The following is a 22919-nucleotide window of genomic DNA, read 5'->3' on the forward strand; positions in this document are numbered from 1 at the left end:
TATTAAGGTGAATTTGCACTTGTCTGTTAGGCAGCCATCCGTTAAGTGTATTCTTCGATGGAACTGCGAAACTGTGTGAATACCTTTGTACAAAATCCATTGAAGAATGTTTCGAAGAATGGTTGCCGTGTGAATCCGAGTTTTATTCAGATACTAGCTATTGAAGTCTTATATTTGTATAAAACGTTTCTATTTTTATTCATGATTTTATGTAATTTTTAGTGCACGGTTGCTCGACAGAAGTTAGGGTTACGCGTCTTTCTTAATTCTCGAACCGAATAATCAAAGACAAATTCATCAACAGATACGGAACCGGCGTAGAACCGATACAGCGTCGATGTTGAAACTGCAACCGGTACCGATGTGCAAGAAAAACTTTTCTGCCAGTAACAGTTGTGAAATTATATCGGTTCTTCGTAACTGTTTCACCAAGTATCTTTACGTAACAGTTTGAAACAGTTATTTTTAGAGTTTCAATCCTTGGTTGTAACAAGCTTCGTCGAAACAAGAATAAATCCATCAATGAATTTAGATTGCTTTCATAATGATCTCTGCCGAGATTCCACGACGGAATTGCGGGATTACTTTCGATAAAGTGTTCCCACTAACAACAGCTACGCTTTTTCCGTAGCATTGAAAAATTATGAAGCAAACTTAAAGACGTCGTAAACCTTGTATTAATCATGTGTGTGTATACAGGTTTATAAAAATGATTCGCTTTACGTAAGCCGCTTGAAAAGCGTAATTAAGAGCAATTTAGCTTACGTAAGATTGGAATTGTAAGTAGCGATAGATAAATTACTATCGAAGGAGCGTTTACAAATTTTAGAACGCTGCTAGTGACATTGTAATTGGAAATAAACAATTACATTTTTTTCTTTTTTATACGAAATTATAAATTCATTCGAAGCTTTCTTTCTACGTTTCAGTAGGATTTTTATATAAAACGAAGCAGAAATTTTAGTAACCGTGAAACATGAATTATTTATCTGGGTATTACATAACTCGGTTCCATTGTCGTTTAAAACCGGATAATTAATATAGGATCGTATTTCTTAACAAGGTTTAGTCCAGTCTTTGTTAAATACAGCGTTAGCGTTATTCGCTTGTGCATAATTTACTACAAGTTAATTTCATTTCCCCATTGCAACTTACTTGTGTCGGAATTCTAAATGAAATTAATGCTGAAAATTTGTAATTAAAAGACTTTTGAATAATCTGAGCATTAATTATATCGATAGTAAAAATGCATCGTTGACAATATCGTCGTGGATAAATAATATTCAGTGTGATAAATCACAAGCAATTTTTTATGCAATGATCGTAACTAATCGACTTTTAAATTAATCCCCAAGAATTCCTCTGGAATCAAAAATCCAACCAAAGATTTATCATTCTTCTAACACTTGCATAAAACAGTTAACATTAATTCCTTGATATCATATTAAATCAGTGTCGAGCTACTCATGCTTCATTAAATATTTAATCGCTATGTGATTGGTCATTATTTTTCTACTTTGGAAAACTCCATGAAGCTTTACTGAATATTAAATTTGTAACAACAATGTGCAGCAGTAATGTTGTGTACTGTATGATTTTATCAAGCAATGAGATAGGGCGTGTAATAAACATTCTAAACGCCCATAATTAATGTAATCTATGTAGGAAACGTTTCTGCATATCAAATACGTGAGCTGTTTTCTGTTACTGGTCAGACGATAAAAAAGCTAGAAAAATATGCAGTGCGTGGCGGAGGGCACGGTACGTATTACCAAGTCTATGAAAAAGTTCTTTCTAGTACCAAGAAGTTCATGAATACCGTAGAATTATCATAACTGTGTCGTATTATATTTACCCAATAATTAATGCGCTTTACCGCGATTTAAAGTCTAATTTTAAATGAGAATTGAGCTTTTTTTGAGATTTGGTATTCTTGTGGAAGGTATCCACTAATTATTGTATGTGTAAGTCATCGATTATTCTACTTGTTTCATGATATGATCGTTGAATTCGAGATCCATGACCTGTCTGAACATATCATTGGCTTCCTATATCATGGTACTCCAAGTGATTATTAGTAATTCAAATCACGCACCAGCGCGTGTACCCAATTCATCGAAATTCCCACTGACAGATGTGCACAGAGTAATAGGTAATAATATCCGTAATATAGTCACGTTTTCATTAAACAATGGCAGCTCCTGCCACGAACGTTTGACGGTCGAAATTAACGATGAACAATTATTTGGAAACTTTGCTCATTATGCCCTATGCAAATCGTTCCGAGAAGTAGAATAACGTTCAGAAGGACGAGCAAAAAATATTATCGTAGATAAAGTACTTACATACATTTAGCTATCAATAATTAATACCTTCGTACGAAGCTTAGTATACTTTAAATTTTATTTTTCCAAGCATTTAAAAAGATTATAACTTCTGTTTATATCAAGATCTTAATTACCCTAAGCCTCAAATTAACAACATATTAGGTTTTGTTTGCATAGAGATTATATTCATGTTTCTATTGTTTTTTATTTGAGAGATATTTTCCTTATCTATTTTTTTGTAACCCCTAAAATTTTATCAATTTACACCGTCGCTGGAAACATTGGACTGAATAAAATTTTGGCAATTGGGATCTTTTCTTATTTAACTAATAACATACTGTCTTCTTGCGAGAATATAAAATCAGAGTAGGGATTGTAGATGTTCGACTAAAAATAGTTCCACTCAGCTGCATCCAACGTATTCGCAGGAGCAAGAGATCCTCCCGTGAACAGAATTGTGGGTCGTTCTGCAAATAGGATACTATATAAATTTCTCTCCGTGCCAGTTCGCAAGAAAGTTCACTCTATATCGCCATAGATATACGCCAGTATGATTTTCCTACGATTCTCTTTGCACTTGGTGTCTTCTCGTCGTACGCCACACTCGAAGTTATTTAACTGATTAATGAAAATAAAAATGATATATCTGCAAACTAAACGAGAGTCGTTTGAAAATTATTCATTCCGTCGTCTGTTTATTAAACGTTCTCTCGTATATATGTTAATATTCTTAGTAACCGAAAAGTTAACGTAATCTTGCACTTTACGGTTCAGGGAACGCTGCAACAGTCTTCTAAAAATATTAAATCCTTTGTTTCACGGTTAATTGTTTGTTGTCTATCGTTTTCAATGGAGGGCATCGTTTGTTGATTTCCATTCTTCGGAAGAGAAATGTTTTTACAACGATATCTTTAAGCTATCTGCACAACGATGCGTTAAGTAATTGAAAAGATAGCAATTGCTACATCTCTGTCGTTTGAGATAAAAGAACGAGAACTCATACATGAGCGTTGATATTATAGCAAAGGTCAAGGAAAAATTTGTTCCTTTTTCACCTTTCACTCCTCTTAAAGAAGGTTCCTCTCTGCAGAAGCAGTTTCCTACGTTTCAGTTTAGTATTTTGTGGTTTACTAGCACGTTTCAAGTGCATTATATTAATTACCAGGTGCTTCGTATCATGAAATTGTCAGCTAACAGGGCCACACAAATTCTGTCGCGTTGTAATGAAACTCTTTATATCGAAGATCCTCAAGTTGCCCCAAGTAATTATGGAACTTTATCCATGGCGTCTGTATGCGTCGATCCATCGGTGTTATAGATAATTAAATTTGAGACGATGGTTTTGTCAGTTATAATACGTGTTCCCAACAAGGGAAAGCTAGTTGCCAAAATTCTCAACAAACTCTGATTAAATTTGAACTTCTTCGAGCCTTAAACTAACAGTTTCGCTAAACATGCGAAACTTTATATCTCCAATAATAGCGATTCAATCCCAGACGATGTGATATGTTTAACAAAGTATTAATTTAAAGGGTCGCAAATAATTTCAAGCATGCTAAGTGAGTAGGTATACAAGTGACTATCAGTTTTATATCTTTGTTTATCTTGTGCGTTGCGTAGTAAATAGTATTGTTTTGATATTCATTTTCTCTAATTAAAACAGTATCAATGTGACGCGTTGGAAATTATTCTAAAGTTCTTTGTCCCAGTCAGCTCTCATTCCTCTATGAATTCAATAGAAAATATGCTCGACAATTTGGGCTCCGGTTCTAACCAAAAGCTAACTCGACAAAGTAGTACAGTAAAACGTCGGTTATCCAATTTAATAGGAAGACAAATTCGTTCCGAAAATGGATTTTTCAGATAATAAGTTTAGGAAACCACAAAGATAGGAAATAAAATAACTTCAAACACACGTTTAGTGCGTGACAATATATAGAAAATATTAAAAAGCTAATTACTGATTTTTGTATGCAGTTAAATTTCACATCGTTTCCAATTGCAGTAATATTGTACTTCCTTTTTAATACCCAGCGTTGGTTTTCTTTTTGTTATGAATGGAAATATTTTATGACGGTGGAAATGAACTATGTAATTTTAACTACGTGTTTACATCTCATGCTTGACTATACTGGAACACTTGAATCGCAGGCATAATCTTATAGGTTAGCGAAATTGTTTATGCATGACAGAAACAGGTTTCTAGGCATAAACAGTATTGGCGTAAGATTTTTGATACTGTAGACATAAAGTGACGGATATATACTTGCGAACTCATTGATATAACAAGTATTAGCATTTATAATAATATAATAAAATTTGCATGCATTAATTTTTACTAGAATACGTTTTGTCCTTAATACAAAGAAACCTGATGAATTTTATAACACTTCCTGTCACTTATTTGGTGGGCACAAGCTTTCTTTATTCAGGTTTAATTGGACAAACGAATCATCTCCGTATTATAGATGGCAAATGTCTCAACCAGAGATAGGTAGAATTTTATTTGAATAATAGATAACCAATAAGACCAACGTATAGTAATTTATTCATTTAATCGACGTCTACTGAATCGAATATATTTTTCCTATGAAATATTCCATTTTATAAAATTTTTATTTTTAATTGACGGATAAAGAGTTATTCATGTTTTCTAAAATTTTCCTCGCTTCTGGTCTTAACCATACTATATTTGTTATTGACGATACGAATGTAACAACATCGTTAACGTTTTTGCGGTGATTTTGGTATCATTTCTTTTATTCGATTTGTTGGTTCGCAAGCTCCTTCAAATACATTGTTCCGCCATCTCTTCGAAGACATATCGTTGTTTTAATGGATACTGGCAACGAAATGTGTTCCTTTAAAGTGGGTATTCCCACCACCATAACAAGACTGTAACATAACAAGCGCTGATCGATCAAGAATGTTTTGCTAGAACGATAACGAGCGTCGTTCAAATTGGACAACGACAGACAATATAACATAGCTGCAACTAGGTCAAAATCAGAGAGAGGCAAAATTTCATGTTAATGATAACGTATAATAAATAATAAATAAAATCAATGCGTAAAAGTGGGATCAAATAGTTGAATTTTTATCTGATCATTGTGTAGAATTCAATTATATTCTTGAAATTTGTTGTTTTATCTTTTTATTCGTTATTTGAAACTTTTATTTAAATGGAATGTTGCTCATCTTTGGTCAAAAGAAAGTTGGATTCTCTGAACGAAGATTAAATCTGCTTTACGCTGATTTTATCAGATTAGTATTATACTCTTCAAGAATATTTTCTAACATTTTTCGATTTTCATCGACACTTGATAGATACCATATATCTCGCTGCATAACAAACAAAACATTATCTAATGTCGTATAATATAACATTTATTTTTCTCTTTTTCTTAACAAGTTTGTTGTAACTTTCCTTTATAACTTGTTATGTGATATGCTATGTAAACATAGTGTGTGTTGTAAACACAGCCTTTTCAGAATCAATGTTTTTGAAGAAGCAATTGATATGGTTGTTCAGATTGAGTATGTCTATCAGGTACTCGTTATGAGAAATTATAAATTACAAATTATAAAATTATTTACACTATTCAACAAGAAGAGAATTAAATTTAATAAAATCGTCCCTTCTAAATACCACACAGCTGCACGGAAGACGCGAGCTTCCGATAGATAAAATCAGATGAGAGACATGCGTTCTATCAATCGTAGAATCTTGCTATGGACATCATTTTAATAGAATCGACCCCTCAAAGGTATTCTTCTCAGTTGTCACTGATATTCGTCAGTGTATATTCATGTTTAGATAATGAACGTTCTGCTGTAGAGAGGACAGGGTTTAAGATAAACATTTATTGGAAATTGTAGTTTCAAAGACAGATATTATTTCGGTACATCGGGCATTGTGAGCGATAGAATATAGATTATTTAGTTAATAATTGTGAGAAATATTATTGAAGCTATTAATATGTATGCTCAGAGACAGTTATCCACATACGGGGAACGTTTTAAAAATAAAAACACATTTTTGTTTTATATAATTTTTTATTTACTTCAGATCAATTAAACCATGATACGATGAAAGTATATAAGCATAGTTCAATCGATAGATTGGTACGTTTAAGCACACGGAAGTTATCAAACATTTTTCTGCATGATTTCTTCCCACGAGAATGATAACAACATTCGTCACGATTAAAATAAACTTGTATGTGTACTTTTTATTTTGTACAAAAGAGAAACTAAATTATGGTAATAATTATTAATAAATAAAAAATACAGTTTCTTAAAAACAAATTCCAAAATATAGTAAAAACTAAAATTACCCGTCTAGATCAAGATACGTCTCAAATTCTAATACCTGGTGTCTTCTGATTCCAGATTCCAACTATCCCGTGTCTGCTTGCGAATTTAAAAATCGACGAACGGAAAATCACAACGATTCGATCCATCAAACTTAATCGCATCGTTCGATCGTTCGATAGGGGATTAGTAGCTCAAAGCAACCTCTCGCGAATATCTTATCGAACTGGCAACGCAAATATTAACCAGCAAATATTACGCGTCGCTCCTGAAAGCGCGCGCGTTTCGAACATTCCCCGATGGCGTCGAAAACACGTGGTCATCGTGGCTATCGCGCGAGCACGCGCGAGGGTTTTAACTTTGACCGAGTTCCCGTTCCACGAACCCGAAACGGGGCTCGCCCCGTCGCGAATTATCGTACGTTTCGCGATTGCAAATCCGCCCGTAGTCGAACGTCGTCCGCGAGAGGAAGAGACGCGTAGCGAACAATTGCCGCGAAAAAGCCTGTTTCGCCTTGGTCGGCAGATAAGCGTCGCTTAATCGACAGCCAATCGGGCAGGGGGAGTGTGTCCCGTGTCCAGCCAATGAGGAACGAACCGTTATCAACTCAGCCCGATGCAATATAACTGATGGCGAGTGACGCCGGTCGCTCAGAGGGTCGGAAAACGCGTATGAGCGGACTATTTTCTGGTTTTTCTTATGTTCGCGGAGCGTTTGTTCGCGGAACAGCCGAGAGGACGCCTTTTGACGGTGGTGTAAGCGCGACCAGCGAACCGTCGGAAGGCCGGACGCGATCGTAACGTTCGTAACTGGCGCGACGCGTATCAGTCGGTCGGGTGATCGTTGAACTATTCGGCTGTGCGACGAGAGGACGGCGCTTAACCGGAGGTTCACCGAACTTCGCGCATCTGACGAGATACATAGACGTTCTACGCCCCCCTCCGGGTCATCGTGTGACCCCTTGCAGGAACCACCATGTCGGCTGGACCTTTGATCGTTCTTTTGGTCGCGATCGCCTTGACCGATGCCGCCTCGATCGGGCATGCCAGCGTCAAGGCCATGGACTGCGATAGGTGAGTGAAAGGGAAACGGAGAAGGTGCAACCGCGACTCGAATCCGTTCCTTCCGCGCTGGAAACGAGGTTTCGCGGCTCCTTTAAACGACGCGGTACGCTCTTGGCCCAGAAACTCGAATCTTTCCGGCGAGGCTCCTTCTTTGTTCTGCGTCGCTGGGACCAGACGTCTAAAAAATTCTTATTTAAATGTAAATTTTCGAGCAACCGGAAAGAGACAAACAACCGCCGGCGGTTAAGGAGCAATAAAAATTGCGCGGTCGAGTACCGCCCGAGCGTGAGTCCGGATCCTCTTTGGTAAAGCTTGGTAAATTTATAATTGTACGAAAGGTACTTCGATGGTGCAGAGTGCACGAATTGTTATTTGTATCCGTTTAGAAATAGAAATAAAAATTTCGTTGGATTAAATCCACTCGATCCACCGTGAGTCGAAGCTTTAGTTCCTCTTTGGTAAATCTTGGTAATTTAACAATTATGGAGAAGGTAACTCGAAGTTGCGGAGTGGGCTCTTGAAAATTCGCCAATTTTTTACGTGACTGTTATTTGTTTCCATTTAGAAGCGGGAATAAAGATTTCAATCGTAGAATTAAGTACACTTGATCCTCCGTAAGTCGAAGCTTTAGTAATTTAACAATTACGGAGAAGGTAACACGAAGTTGTGAGGTGGACGCTTGAAAATTCACCAATTTCGAATGCAATTGTTATTTCTTTCCATTTAGAAGTGGAAATAAAGATTTCAATCGTAGAATTAAATACACTCGATCCTTGGTAAGTCGAAGCTTTAGTTAATTTATGGGGATGTATCTCTGTAATAGAAAAGAAAATTCGCCAATTTTCAACGCGACTATTTGTTTCCATTTATATTATCATTATGATCTATAAAAAAGTTTAATTTAATTTCCAAGGAAGCGTATCGTAACACAGTATCAAACGGACACAACTAAATTTTCTTTATAATTGTTTACACACCCCCATTAACTAGTAAGTTTCGATGATAAACAGTGTATCTTGTCCCTAGATTTATACAAAATAAAATGATGGTGGATCAATTAAAATCGATTAAGTAGACTATGAGTTGATAGTGTTCTAAAATAGATCATACAGTAACAGAATAACAAAACTATAATACTGCAAATATTGATAGTTTCTGATATAAATTCTTAATAAGACCTTGGACCATTTTGTACTTACAAAATATCAAACAAAAGAGATTTTCATTGATGAATTTATGACTCAAATAGAGATTGAAAAAATCAAAATAATTGCTCAAAAATTAAGAGATTACTGACTAGTAGTGATTATGAAAAAATTCTCTAAACATAATCACGACTATAGTTTATTAATGATTCGACCAAGTAGCTAATAGAGTCATCGGAAGACAGTCAAATGTAAGAAACACAAAAATGATAAAATTATTTTTATTTATATTTGACAAAAGACGTTATTAACCACCAAATCTCAGTGGCGAACTTTCTTCGTCGTTTCTCTTGATACTACTTTGTCCTAGCTAGCCACCCTCTGACACCACTAAAGCAACTTTCGTGAAGTTTTTAAAACCACAACCAACACAATACCTGTAATCGCTCTACCTCTGTTTTATAAAATGTTTCATTCTTCTCTGCAATTTTCCGTTACTTTTCTTTCGAGTTTCACAGTTTCAACAATTTGTAATATTTTTTACTTTTGTGGCTCCAGCTATATCCATAGCAACCGCGAAACTGTGTCAATTTTTCTTGTTTCGAACGAATGGAATTATTAAATAGAGAATATCTTTCTAAAGATAAGCCTAATTAAATTAAAGAAATAGAAGAGAAGATTGAAAAGAAATAGTGTGATGAGAAATATGCGTATGTGTGGTTTTATTGACGTTACAATAGTTTTCTAAGTATCCATAATAATTATTGCATTCTGTTTAACGTACATAGCAATAAAAATATCATCATTCTTGAGATATCTAGTGTATTTTCGTCTATCTACGCGATTTCCTGAATAATAAGTATATTTAAAATACATGAAAGTAATAACCCTTGCCCTCAATCAACGTTTATCGTATTATAGACCTGTAATTCATTAGATAATTTATCTTGTGAATTCTGTAAATTCTTAAGTTTCACGAGTTTAACTTCAACGTCGTGTTAGGGACAGGCCAGCGCTAAAAAATTATGTGAAGATATGAAGTATAATTGCATACGAAATATGCAAGATGTTCACACAAGGTGAAATATTAAAAACTTCTCAGTATTCAGTCATTAGCAATAACAAGGAAAATTTACATTATTCCGTTGCATAAACTTTTAGGTCCAGATTATACTGAAATCGAAGCCTATAGTCGTATTAAAAATAAACTCTTGATTTCATTTCGCAGCATTTGATATGTATGTAATAATATCCAAGAAGGATACCGCGGAGTCAGTGCCCCGCAGATGTACTGATAGTACTTAACGGATTGTATGCTATAATATGCTTGCATTAGCTTATGTCTTTGACACGGACACTGTTTCTACGAATAACGTATTTCATTCACCTTACTTAACGAAGTTAATTTTTATTTATTTAATTTTAAAACTCAAGCATCCATATGGAGAAACAAAAGTTTAGCTAAAATGCTTTTTAAAACAAATTTCAAATTTCTACTACGCTAACGTGATACATAAATTCATTTATTAAGAGATACATACGATTATCAGTAAGTAACTTTAATAACATAAAAAGTCATGTAAAAGTTAGGATTCAATTCTGCATTTCCATTACAGATAAGGTTGATATCAAGACAGTTTTGTTTTGCATCACGTTTGTTAGACTTTTATCAGGAATCTACAACACGAAAATCTTCGAAACCCCAGATAAACTCGGCCCGCGAATATTTGACATTTTTTAGCGTACGAGGAGAACCGATAATATTGAAAAATTACGATATCGCTCAAACGTCACACTTTACGTTGATGTAGCAAGTACTAAACCGCGTACGACTCGTTCAGTCGATTGCTATGAAAACAGAGTCCTTCATTTTAAGTATTTGCGCTGAATTTTTACCGATAAACGTAACGCTTTAATTATTGTGCAAAAATAATCCCATATCTTGTAGCGAGTTCCGAGAATTGGAACTTTATTGACAATTACTGTTCGCGAAATATCGTCGAACGAATTTTCAGAAATTTTCAACGTTGAAATATTTTATAAATTCCAAACAAATATTATAACATAGGTGTTTCGATCCTTGATTTGAGTCCTCTTCGATATATAAAATTAAATTATCGATACTTAAAAATTTACAAGATCATTTGGTTCAAAGGTAAAAATATTGTAATATTTTTTCGAGGTGATATTTTTTATATTTCAATGTTATTGAAGTTTTCTTAAATAAAATCACGTATAGTTATCGCCCATGACGTCTGTAAGATTGATTGTATAAAAATATTTCAACGAAAGACTCGGTGGAGCGTACGATTTCGCGTAGTTTTTCGTTCGCTTCGTTCGATAAAAATAGAAAATGTTCTTGATGCATGAGAAATCCTTTCTTCCGGCATCGTTTGTCATCTCGTTACGATCTACGAAAGAATTCGATAGAATCCAGTTTTCTGCGTCGCGTTTATTTACAACTCATTACATGCAGCAGTTAAACGCAAGGTTGCAATCTAGAGTTCTATTCATTGTAAGTACAGCTTGGTTAGTCCTTTTATGCAATCGTTTTGCGCATCCGCACCTATCATTATATACCTCTTTTTGCGTAGATAAAGCGGAATGGGAATCTGAGCAAAAACGTTAAGTGAGACGGAACTCTACGGGAATGTAATGATAATGTGATCGATAAGATTGCAATCTCACATACTGTGCTCGGCTCAGACATTTGCGGAAAACCGCAATGATCTTTATGTGAAAGGATTAGCACTGTCGATCGTTCAAAGAAAATTCTATTCGTGTTAATAGAAACGAATCGTGAATCGCGTTAAAATTTCAAGTATTCATTTTTGTTAAAATTCTATGCAGGGTAGAACAGGGTGGATATTTTTCAAACTACTAGAAAAATGTTAAATGTTAAATGAATATTTATAGGAACGAACGAGTTTCTTGTCATTGATAAGTCAGGCGATCTGACAATAGAAAATATTGTCACCATATATCTGATAATTTGTGTCGTTGCTAAACCTAAAGCTGTCGATAACATCATCGTCCAGTCTGTACTCAGCTGGAGATAAATAACATTTTTTTAAGTTTTTGTTCGCATAAAAGCGTAACGAATTACTTCTCTTAATGACAATTGTCTGCAATTTTAAAAACAAAAGAGATAATGTCTTTAAAAAGGATTCGATGAACAATACTGTTATTATTTAATTCTTCAGAATGTGCTCAATAGAAAATTGTCCAATGATTGTGGTAAATTTTTGTTTTCAGAACCATTAACTCGTAAGACCTTATAACTTTGATAGTTTCATCATTTTTTTTCCTATATATTATTATATTAAAATGTCATATTGACGTTGCACCAATGTTATTACATCTTGCATAAATAATTCTGGTTTATCTTCTCCCATCTTCGCCATAAAGTAATAATTTCGTGTTCAAGGAATTTTTTATTCTTAAATAATTGCTTTTAGTTTCCTTTTGTAACGCTCATGCAAGTAATCGTTAAAGCAATTATTGAAAATAACCCGTGAGAATAATAGTTATGGCTTCGATGATGAAGATATGAAATGTCTGTAATCATTATCTTTTGAATTTGTAAAAAGTTTCCGTGGTCAATAAGTTCTTATCCCGAAAGCTCGTTTAATCGGTATGGACAGCTGATTTTCTCGTAACGTGAGCGAAGCACGTGTATTTAACCATTCATGCTTGCACACAACTCGTCGACGAAAGGCTTGATACACGACGCACTAGCTCATTGAATGTTATCAGTCACTACTGAGGATAAATAATTATCGTCGGCCACACACTTTAGTTTATCAAGGGAGCAATTTTATCAATTTTGCATATTAACTGTTTGAAATACTATTTAACACTTCACGTATGACAGAAGATTTTTATGTCATTCCAATCTTTGCTCGAATTCCTATATAGAAATATTTATTTAATTTTTAATATGAAACAACCTGACTTCTTTTATATGGTTGGTAATATAAGACAAATAAAATACAAAATCCGTTTCGATTAATAGTTTGAAGTTTGTTCAAGTTCCACTATTTTCTGTTTTATTAACTTTACATAACATGTATTATTTCAAAAAAAGAGGAACTTCATGTTTGGCGAACCTAAATCACACTGCAATGACGGAAACATTTATTCTTTCATATTTTGGTTACACTGATATCTTATTGTACACGTTTTTTATACTTATTATGTCGTTATAATAATAAGTACAAGATTGCTAAACGGAAGTTGTCTCTTTATTTGGGATTTCTAGCAAAGCTTTATCTTTCTTGGAACATTGACTCACCAAAAATTCGTAGCTAATCAATTTGATCGGTTCTGGTATTCGATCGAATTTTGCTTCTTGCTAATCTTTTATTGGAAATATTTCGTGATACTGTACATCAATTAAATAGTGATATTCTTAACATTTGTGATACTTGCTCGTATCAATCGTGATCGATAATGCTTCATTTTTATTCTATTTTTGGACGATCGTTTCATATTTTCACCGAAATATTTTGCAACTGCTTTGAAAAATTTCCTTTTCGAGAATTTCATCGCTTTGATCATCGACGAACAACGTACGCGTGTACAGAACTTTTAATGTCGTTCTCTGACATCGCTCGAAATAACAACAGTGATTTTGCATAGCTTTCGACGCGATTAAATATAATTGGACCGGTCTTATTGTTCCAGTGGGAACTCAGTTCAGTGGTTTACCTTCGAGTTCAAGGCTAATTCATAATTCATAACTGTCTCTCAACCAGATTTCCACTATTTTTGTTTTCTTTACTTTCTGCTCCGTGGCAAATTTATACAGTGAAAACTGATTCCCGCCGCTTTCTTAAAGAAAATATCACGACAAATGGCTTCTTTAACCCCCGGCGTACAAACTATTTCTCTCTGAATCGCGAAGTTCCGATGTCACATCTATAATTACTTTACATTGAACTTGTAAAATCAACATTAGTGAATGAAATTCAATCAGGAACCTTCTACTGGAATGCAAAATAACAAAATTCGAATTCTCGAAAAATATCTTTAGTTTCGTCTCCATATTTCTCCTAAAATCGAGCAAATAATAGACTAAAAAAGTTTAAGAGCCATTATTCCGTATCCTCGATATATTTCAAGTGGATCGAAATCCATTCGAATAATGCAACTCGTGAGACCAAACAATCACGATTGGCACCATGTAACCTTTCAACATTTCAGAACGTTCGTTCCGAAGGAATGGTTGGCGCACCCTTACCAGGTCGTAGACCGTCGAATTCCGTTTCTCTTGCATTATCAGCTTCCCATTGTAGATTCACGGAAACTCGAAGTTGGATATTTTCGAAGCAAGAGATACAAAAATCTATTGAAACGATCGAACGTCGAACTGCGCGCGAAAGGTGGGAACCTCTTTAAAATTTCTCGATTCGTTTGTAGAAACGATTTCGTGGTTTTCTCCTTTTTCCGTTTTGGTAGAGAAGAGCTACCATTTCCTATGGAAGTACAGCCATTTCGATCTCGTATAATGTCGCCATAAAGGCGGCTTTACGATCCCGATGAAAGCCAGCTTGTCGATGTTCCATAAATTTGGTTCACAGGTTGATGTCAAGGCAAAGTGGCCGATGTTAACGGCGCACAGGTTGTATTATAATCTGCGAACCTGTCGAATTCGTGTTTAGTCCCAACAAATCGATCGTTTAGTACCGAAGACGCGGTAAAATTGTTTGGTAGCGTGCATCGATCTCATAAAAATACTTGAGAAGCGGTTAAACACGATCGACAATTTTCTTTCATTCTTCTATGTTATTTTGAATCCTAAGAACGAGAAGTAGGAAATAATAATCGGGATTATTTACAAAATAATTTATTTCGCTTTTCTTTAGTAGATGTTACAATAATCTCTAAATTTAATCGGGTAACAAACTCTCATAAAAAAAATTAGACAAGTAATATTACGATAATATTAAATACACTTAAAATTTCAACGAAAACGAACGACGTGTTGAAAAGTTGTTAATATTTTAGTGGCGGTATTTTGATGGACGTTGTCCTGACAGGAGGATACGACGAAGGAAATATCACGTTCTGTTGTAAACTTGAGAAAATGACCAACCAAACGCTTGAAATGTTAAGAGAAGTTTATGGCAATAATTGTACGCTCTGTACGCAAGTATTTGAGCGGTGTGAATGCTTCAAAGACTACAGAGAGGATGTAAACGACGATGAATGGCCAGGTCGCTTGAAATTGGCAAACAGGGACGAATTCGTGCAGAAAATGCACGATCCCGTCGCTATCGCGTCGAACGTAACATTGTAAATAATGGCGGGAGAATTCGGCGTCAGTGAACATCGAATTCCCATAGTTTCCAATAAAAATTTGAATAAACGAAGGACTTGATCTCGATTTGTACCGCGATTATCAACTGATTCGATTTGGACTGAAAAAGCAATCGAAAGTAAGAAATTAACTGCACTCTATGATCGATGATTAAAGTAACGATAATTGACAAGTGAGTTTGGATAAATCGATGAAAATGAGTAATCGTTCACGACGATTGATGACTAAAAAAATTATTTACTAACGTATATCATTGACTAATGATTAAATCTTCGATGGCTAATAACTTAAATTAAATTACCTAAAATAGAAAATAAAGAAGAGTCCAGGTCCACATAATTTAAGAGTGTTTGTATTAAAATTCATTGTTTAAAAATTGTAATTGTTGAATTCATTATAAAAGCAAGTCTATAAATTTCTTATATCGAATCAATTAAAGATTTAACATTAGCGTTTGTGGTCAACGAAAATTTATTATTAATTCATTCGACGGTGCCTGTTGGCGACTAACAATTATTTTAATTATCGGACATGAACGATTACTTCAGTCGACAATCGTTATAAACGATTAACCATTAATTTATTCATCGAATGTCAGTCGTCCGTGACACCTCAACGATTAACTATTGTAATCGTAATCGTCAATCATTGCTTCGATTAAAATCTGCCCAACGCTGCAGGAATATCATTAAACCGACTCGGAGGAATGAAAGTTTCTTGCATTCGATAGTGACTGACAATGAGATTATTTCCCGTTTCGGAAATTGAAAGCATCGATGAAAGGGATCCGATACGATGATATCGAGGCAATCAAAGTCATCGTGACGATTTCGAAATTAAAGCCCTGAAAAGCCTCTAATTCAAACCTGTTAGGAACGACTAGACGTACTATTTACATGACATATTGGAATGGAAAGGTGAAAAATGCGGACGCGAGGAATAAAACGGACGCTTTTTATCGCCAACGTTACGGTGAAGATATTAAAGAAAATTATTTCACAGCTGTTCCGTGTCATAAAAGCGAACAGATCCGTACCGCGACTGAAGCAATAAGCCGATATTTGTAATAAAGTACGGTTTCAGTTATACGAAATATCAAATCGAAGCGATAAAACCATTAAATATCTAAAACGTAGGACTAGCGTATAGAAAAATTGCACGTCAACCACACATTATTTTTCCATCGTTTTATTTCACGATTAGCAAGCTCGATGATCGCATAGTTTTTCTCTCAAATTGATCCGTTTTGTTAATTCAATAAATTTAAAGTACGGATTTCTTATCAATTAAAAATGTAACAGACGGATACACTTTAAATTTATCGACGACGAATACTTATTTCGAGGCAACTGATACGTCTTGGAGCATGTTTGAAAATCGTTAAAATTGTTAATTTTATTTTACTGGTAGTTGTTACGAACCTGTACAAGAATGTATGATAACTTGTGATACGTACGACGTGATGAAACGTTGTTTCGTTTTACGTATCACCTGGTATCGAAGAATATACTGTAGATGAGAAGTTCGTGCTGCAACAGCCTAAAACGAAATTCAAAATGCAATAACATCCGTATCTGACTGTTTCAAAGCACGTATTGTTGTTGAAAGTTGTCAGTTTGTAAACTTGGAATGCTCGATGCATAATTCGATACTTCCTGTTTCGCGAGGATCGAGCATTTCGTATTTTTATATCGTACAATGATACGAGAATGCTTAAAATTTTTGCACAGCAGTATACTGTACAGAGCTAGAAAGCTAATTATCGAAACTGCACAGAGACGAAAGGGGTAGACCGCACGCTCCGCCCGATTCCCACCATTAAAGCTCTTTTAACCACTATAATTGGGCACTTACTGTTAGTGGCATACTCTGACAAGAAGCAGGTCTGAGGTTTGCAGATGTGACCGTTTCAGATAATAATAAACGACCGAAAATGTGTCTACGTAAAAGCGTGTCTAAGCCCTCACAGTTAACCCACGTTTCAATATTATTTCTTTACGTATTATACATTCGATTATTTACTTTCGAATGCTAAACTTTAGATGATAGATTGTTGAATCATCGATTCTTCCTAACAGGAATGTAATCTTCTTCAGAATTGAGAAAGTTTTGCATATTGTGTTGACGATAATTTTTCTTTCCAACGATGAGAAAAAAGAAAAATAAAACAAGGAAAATTTAATGATTTTCTTACTATTGCTTCACATTCTGTCTGTGAGAAATAGTCTTCGTATACCGTTTATTATTGAATATGATCCATCGCAGGAAGATTACTGCGTCGTATTGATTTGATTTGGGTTTAGAGATGAGGTCCTATGCATTTAGGGCAGTCCAGGATAATATGCCTTAGGGTAATTTGGCAGTTGCAAATATTGCATATTGGATGGGGGGGGGGGTCAAAGTTGGAGATTAGATAAGAGTGAGTTAGCCTAATGTGTCCTATTTTGAATCTAGCTAGCACCATTTACCCTGTAATATGTTGTGCGTGAAAACGCGACTTTGGCCAATACGCGTGGTTTGCTTCGCGTTGAGCGGCTCTCTTTTGCTATGGATCCGTGATCGTGTCAACGTCACCGTCTAAGGATAGGAAGGGACTCGTCAAAAGGCTTCGACAGGACCGAGAAAGCTCCAAATCCAGCTACGTGGCCTCTTCTCCAATAAACAAAGCCCGCCACTTTCTTCTTAAAAAGAGACACACACAAAATAAATCGGAAACCAATCGATAAATTCAGCCTCATGGTCCTTTTCACCTTCCCGACTAATGTTACAACCCTTTCTGGTCGAGGCTTACGATCAAGGTTTTTTCCATTATCGTTGGAGATTTCTATAGTCCAAATTTTATAATTTAAAAATAACACCAATCACAGTGGCATCAGTCAAAAGTTACTTTATTGGCAAATAATACAAAATTAATCAAGATGAACAATCACTCGAGATAAATTTTAGAATCTACTGATCTTTGTATGATCTTATATTTAAGACGAGTATAAATAAGATGTATGTGGAAGGGTTTGAGATAGAATTACTAACAAAATTACATTCCAAATGTGGAAAATAGATATGTATCGATCATTTTAAAAAACCATGCCCAAATTACTGTGATGAATTTGTGTAACATTCGTCTTATCGAAAAACTTAAAAAGATGAAATATTGTGGCGAATAAAGAATGAGTGATAACTGCCTTCACGCGAAATGTAAAAATAGACAGAAGAACAAGAAATCGAGTATTCCAATCTTCTACCGAAGGATACAATCTTAACGATTCCTTCGCATGCAGGATATTTAAAGGGCGAAAGTTCACGCCATGGAGATAATAGGCGACTAGATTCTTCGAACGAATCAGGAGGAATTGTGTAATAAGAATCTAGCCGGGTGTCAGCACGTTCGTACGAAATTAGAAGAGAACAGTAGCGCTCCAAAACGAAGAACTTTCGAGAGGAACGTGATAAGAGTGCACCGCGAAAGGCGGGGAAACCGTTGGGCGAAAATACAGGCTGCGGAAATTGAGTGGCGAACAGGAAGATAAAAGAGAAAAATCCCGCATGCTCAACGCGCAGCGTGACAGTATCTGCTACCAGCATTGCTATCAGTAATCCGTGGCATTTCTGTGCAAATTTTCCGGGATCGCGTCGAACGTCATTCGGGGCTTCGACAATTTTACGAAGCTTTTAATACACCGTATAATTTGAATTCGTTAGCGACACCTCGCTTTCCCAATTTTCACAGGAAACCACGAACCAACGTGGATGTGAAAAGAGACTTATTACGTCGGGCAAAAGAAAAAACAGCTGAGAGTACATCTACAGAGAACGTGCTCGTGAATACACAAACGTTACTTTAACAAAAAATTCCAATTATAGCTTGTTCGTTGTTCGATAAAATCTTTTTTGGTGAAATTAGTTGGATTTGTTAGAAGCAATCGATAGGAACATATTTTATAAATTCAGCGAACGAGTTAATAATTTTATTTGTTAATTTTGATTGCATTTAAAAGATGCGTGGATCATTTAGATATTTTTAAAAGTGTAAAATTAAATAAATTGTGAACGATATGGCCAAAGACACGAAGAACTCGTGGAGCAAAATGCAGAAACTTTCCATCTACATATTTTTCACGTTACGGCTTGTAATCTGCAGTCACAATTATGAAGACAGAGCGAAACCGAAGAGGATCGTCTGAAGAAAGAGGGCCAGAGAGATTGACAAGTGCGATCGGCTCTTCAATTGACCTGTGAAACCTCGGAATAGTTCAATCTCGTATCAACCAGACGATAAGCCCCGGGTGAAAAGGTCAAATTACTTCGATCAAAGAATCAATTCGATTTAGCGCCGTGAACTCGATCTATAAAAAAGGAGTTAGTTTCCAGACAAACTCTGATGTTCTATTAATGATCGAGGGAAGCGCGAAAGACCTTTTAAAAGAATCGAATCGATCTAATAAAGGGACCAAGTGAAAGCAAAGTTTGGAGAAATTGTAACTGAACGGACGAGGTGCATTATATTGTGCATTAATTGTTCTCTTCTGCATCCAATTATTTTCAATTGCGTTTACAGAAAGCTATTGTCATTGAATTCCATGGGCGATATTGATCACTGTTTACAAAGAGACTTTTAAAATTGTAGTGTAAAAATCTTATCTACTTTTGATTTCATTGAATCAGAAACGTTAGAAATTTAACTTCAAGCAAGTTTCGTAATTAATTATTGATTCAGGAATAGTTCAATGCAGAATTCTAAGAACGAAGAATCTTTGAAACTTAACTCCCTCTTCAAAGTTCTCGATGTTTTACCTGTTGCTCTAAGAAACAGGTCCACTTGTGTTGAAATATCCTCGAACGTGTCACCTGAAGCTCTTCTTTTTAAAATCATACCTTCATTTATCACGTTTTATATTCTACTTTGAACGATATCCATAAAACTCGCGAGTAAATAATTGTAAAATTTCTGACAAAAAATCAAATGTCGGATGACTTACAGGCCCCTGTGCTTTTAGTCGCTTGATGTCCAGTTACGCTCGTTTGCTGTCAGCTGTCGCTGATCCAAATTTACGATACGTTGAATCCATTGAAAAATGCAGCCATCCGTTACGTATTTTTTTTTTTTTTTTTTTTTCTTAAGTTGCAAGTTTATCTTGATATATTGTAGGGTACAGACATGAATTTTCGAATTGACAGTTATTTGGGAGAGCCATTTTTATTCACAATGAAATATTGTGCTGGACTCAATTTGAAGAATCTCAAAAATAAATAAATCTTAGGCTCTTTACATATACAGACAGCTATTTCTCATTTTATGAAATTATACAATAGACTCGTAATAAACTGAAAGATAAATCGGGACGAAAGAAAATTTTTAACTGTACAAATCCCGACGAGAGAAATTGTAAAATAGTTGCAAATAGGTCATTCGTAAGCTGCACAATGGTTTTAAAACCGTTATTGTTATATATATATTTGTAATAGGATTAAATCAGATTTCTAAAACGTAGATAACAGGTGTACGATTTCAGAGACACGCGGAATTATAGAGAATTAAAATTTAAACCAAACATAAATCTACTTAAAATTGAAATCATATATTATTTAGAATGACGCGAAACTGTTCAAACGAGAGACAAATTTGCTTAAATTTCCTTAAAGTGATTTCCAACTTGCTCGTAATTTACACGGCAAAGAGACCCATCGAGCTGAACGCTTCGAATGATTTCCGTTACACGAATAAATGGTTAACGTTCCGTGGAGACGCCGTTTCGAGGATTATTCTATCAACGTCTTATATCTCTGACTATAGTTAGAAGAGAATTCTCTGAACTGTTTGCAATGAAATACGATCAACAAGCATAGCACAAACTAGACTTCTAGACGTACGCCTACATTGTTTTGCAATAAATGAAACTAAATTAAAAAGTGGATATATTTTCAGAGGCACGTGTAAATCATCCTGTACGAGAGCAATTTATTTTCTATTAAAAGTTTTAAGAATATTTGCATCTGCTGCAGGCTATAAATAAAAAGATTATCGCTAAAGGAACGAATAATTATTAAATCTTCAACTTCTTCGGACGATTAATACTTCGACTGATAGGAAACTTAAAATACAGTTTAAATAAAACACGGTCATTGTTTCCGCCTTTCGCCTAGAAAGTGATCCATTTCTTTGATCAAAACGATCGTTTGCTACACGATTTTCTTCGCCGGTCAACCGGTAAGACGATTTCGAGGATTACAATTACACCAACTGTCGCTGTTAACCATGTTGCCTGGACCATTTCACAGTTTATAGTTTAAATCCATACCAGTGGGTTTAATGGGTCCAGGTTTACGCGCAGATTCCTCGCAATAGCGATCGAGAAATCAATAACAGGCAGCGCGACCACCTTAGTCTTGTAGGTATTATCCTTGAGTACACGGTGAACGAACGAATCACCTCTGGTTTCAACCTTTACGTCGATCCGAGCGACTCGAAAGCCTCTGTTTTACGGTTTATTTTACAGTTTATGGAGCGGTTAGAGCTTGTAGTATTTTATCACTTTCGTTCGTTCGTTATTTCTGAAACAAAAGATTCAATCCTTATCACTGACTTGTTTCTAATTATCTTCCGTTGGATTCAGATCCTTGCGTGGGCTCGTTCGGAATCATTTTTATTCGAATGATCGAAAGATAGCTAAGTGGAACTCTGCCCTCTTATATTAGAGCCCTTTCGAAATTATTAAAGATTCTTGTAAGCTATCGAGAAGAAAGGTAGGTTCACACTCAGACTAAAGAACAGAAATAATTTGTGTCATTAGGACGTTTTAGACATCGATGATCCATGTAGAATCCTCGATCCTTCGTAGACGGAGAATCGGGTCGCTCCGTGCTATCTCACAACGAATAACTTGAATTCCAATTAATCGTAGGTCCTTTAAACTTAGATTGAACTTTGCTTAATTAAGCGGTCTTCCGACCCGCGATTTACGGGATGCATTCAGTGGATCAGTCAACGGGTATAGTTCGTTTTCATTTATCTTATGGAACACGTCTGGTGTAACGGTTAAGTTCGATGCTTAACGATTTCGAACGAGGAACTCCAACCATGCTAGACGTTTATAGGCCATCGTGATTTTGCTTAATTTTGACTTGAGGCTCCTTCAAAATCGTACTAGATATTTTATAAGGTATACCTTGAAGTTGCTGAATCTTTTTACGCGACTACATCATTTTTCTTGAAAATGCAACGATGAAAAGAACTATTCATTATTTCTTATCGTATCATGATCGTATGTAACTCTGCTATCAGAATGTCCATTACACGAACCCAGAACGAACTTGTACAAATTTATGAAAGGATCCGAGGTGTAAATGCTCAAGTTCGAGTTCTTTACCCTCTAAACGTGGAAACGCCTACTATTCAACCCCTTGACAGTTTGTTTTATCGCCACAATGCTTTCAGCTACCTCAGAAATTTGTCTCTGGCATTATTTTGTCTTATTTGCATATCATTGAGATATTCGTCTTCGAGCGCAGACACTTTTCTTATTCGGTTTCATGTTGTGAACCTTCATACAAAGAAACAAAATTTATATGCTGTGATTTTTTAGTATCAACTTGAACTATTGTGAAAAATATTTAAATCTATTCGAACGTTTTATTTTACTTTCCTTTTGTTAAAAATATTTGGGAATCAAAGAAATGCGTATATTATTTTCAATTTTATTGCAGTCTGATTAACAATCAAATACTAATAATAATAGGGTGAAAACTTCGA

The 22919-nt window shown here is 35.2% G+C and overlaps 1 protein-coding gene across 1 annotated transcript in view; it reads left to right on the forward strand.

Annotated features, from left to right (window-relative positions):
• The first annotated feature begins 7276 nt into the window (after positions 1-7276).
• The window catches only part of LOC143342225 (trehalase), a 38203-nt gene continuing 22560 nt past the window's right edge, over positions 7277-22919 (forward strand). The window contains exon 1 of the mRNA XM_076765890.1: positions 7277-7714. Coding sequence (XP_076622005.1) covers positions 7617-7714 — 98 coding nt within the window. The 5' untranslated portion in view covers positions 7277-7616. The remainder of the gene's footprint in view (positions 7715-22919) is intronic.

The sequence above is a fragment of the Colletes latitarsis genome, chromosome 5, assembly GCF_051014445.1.
Source record: "Colletes latitarsis isolate SP2378_abdomen chromosome 5, iyColLati1, whole genome shotgun sequence".
NCBI classification, from domain to species: Eukaryota; Metazoa; Arthropoda; class Insecta; order Hymenoptera; family Colletidae; genus Colletes; species Colletes latitarsis.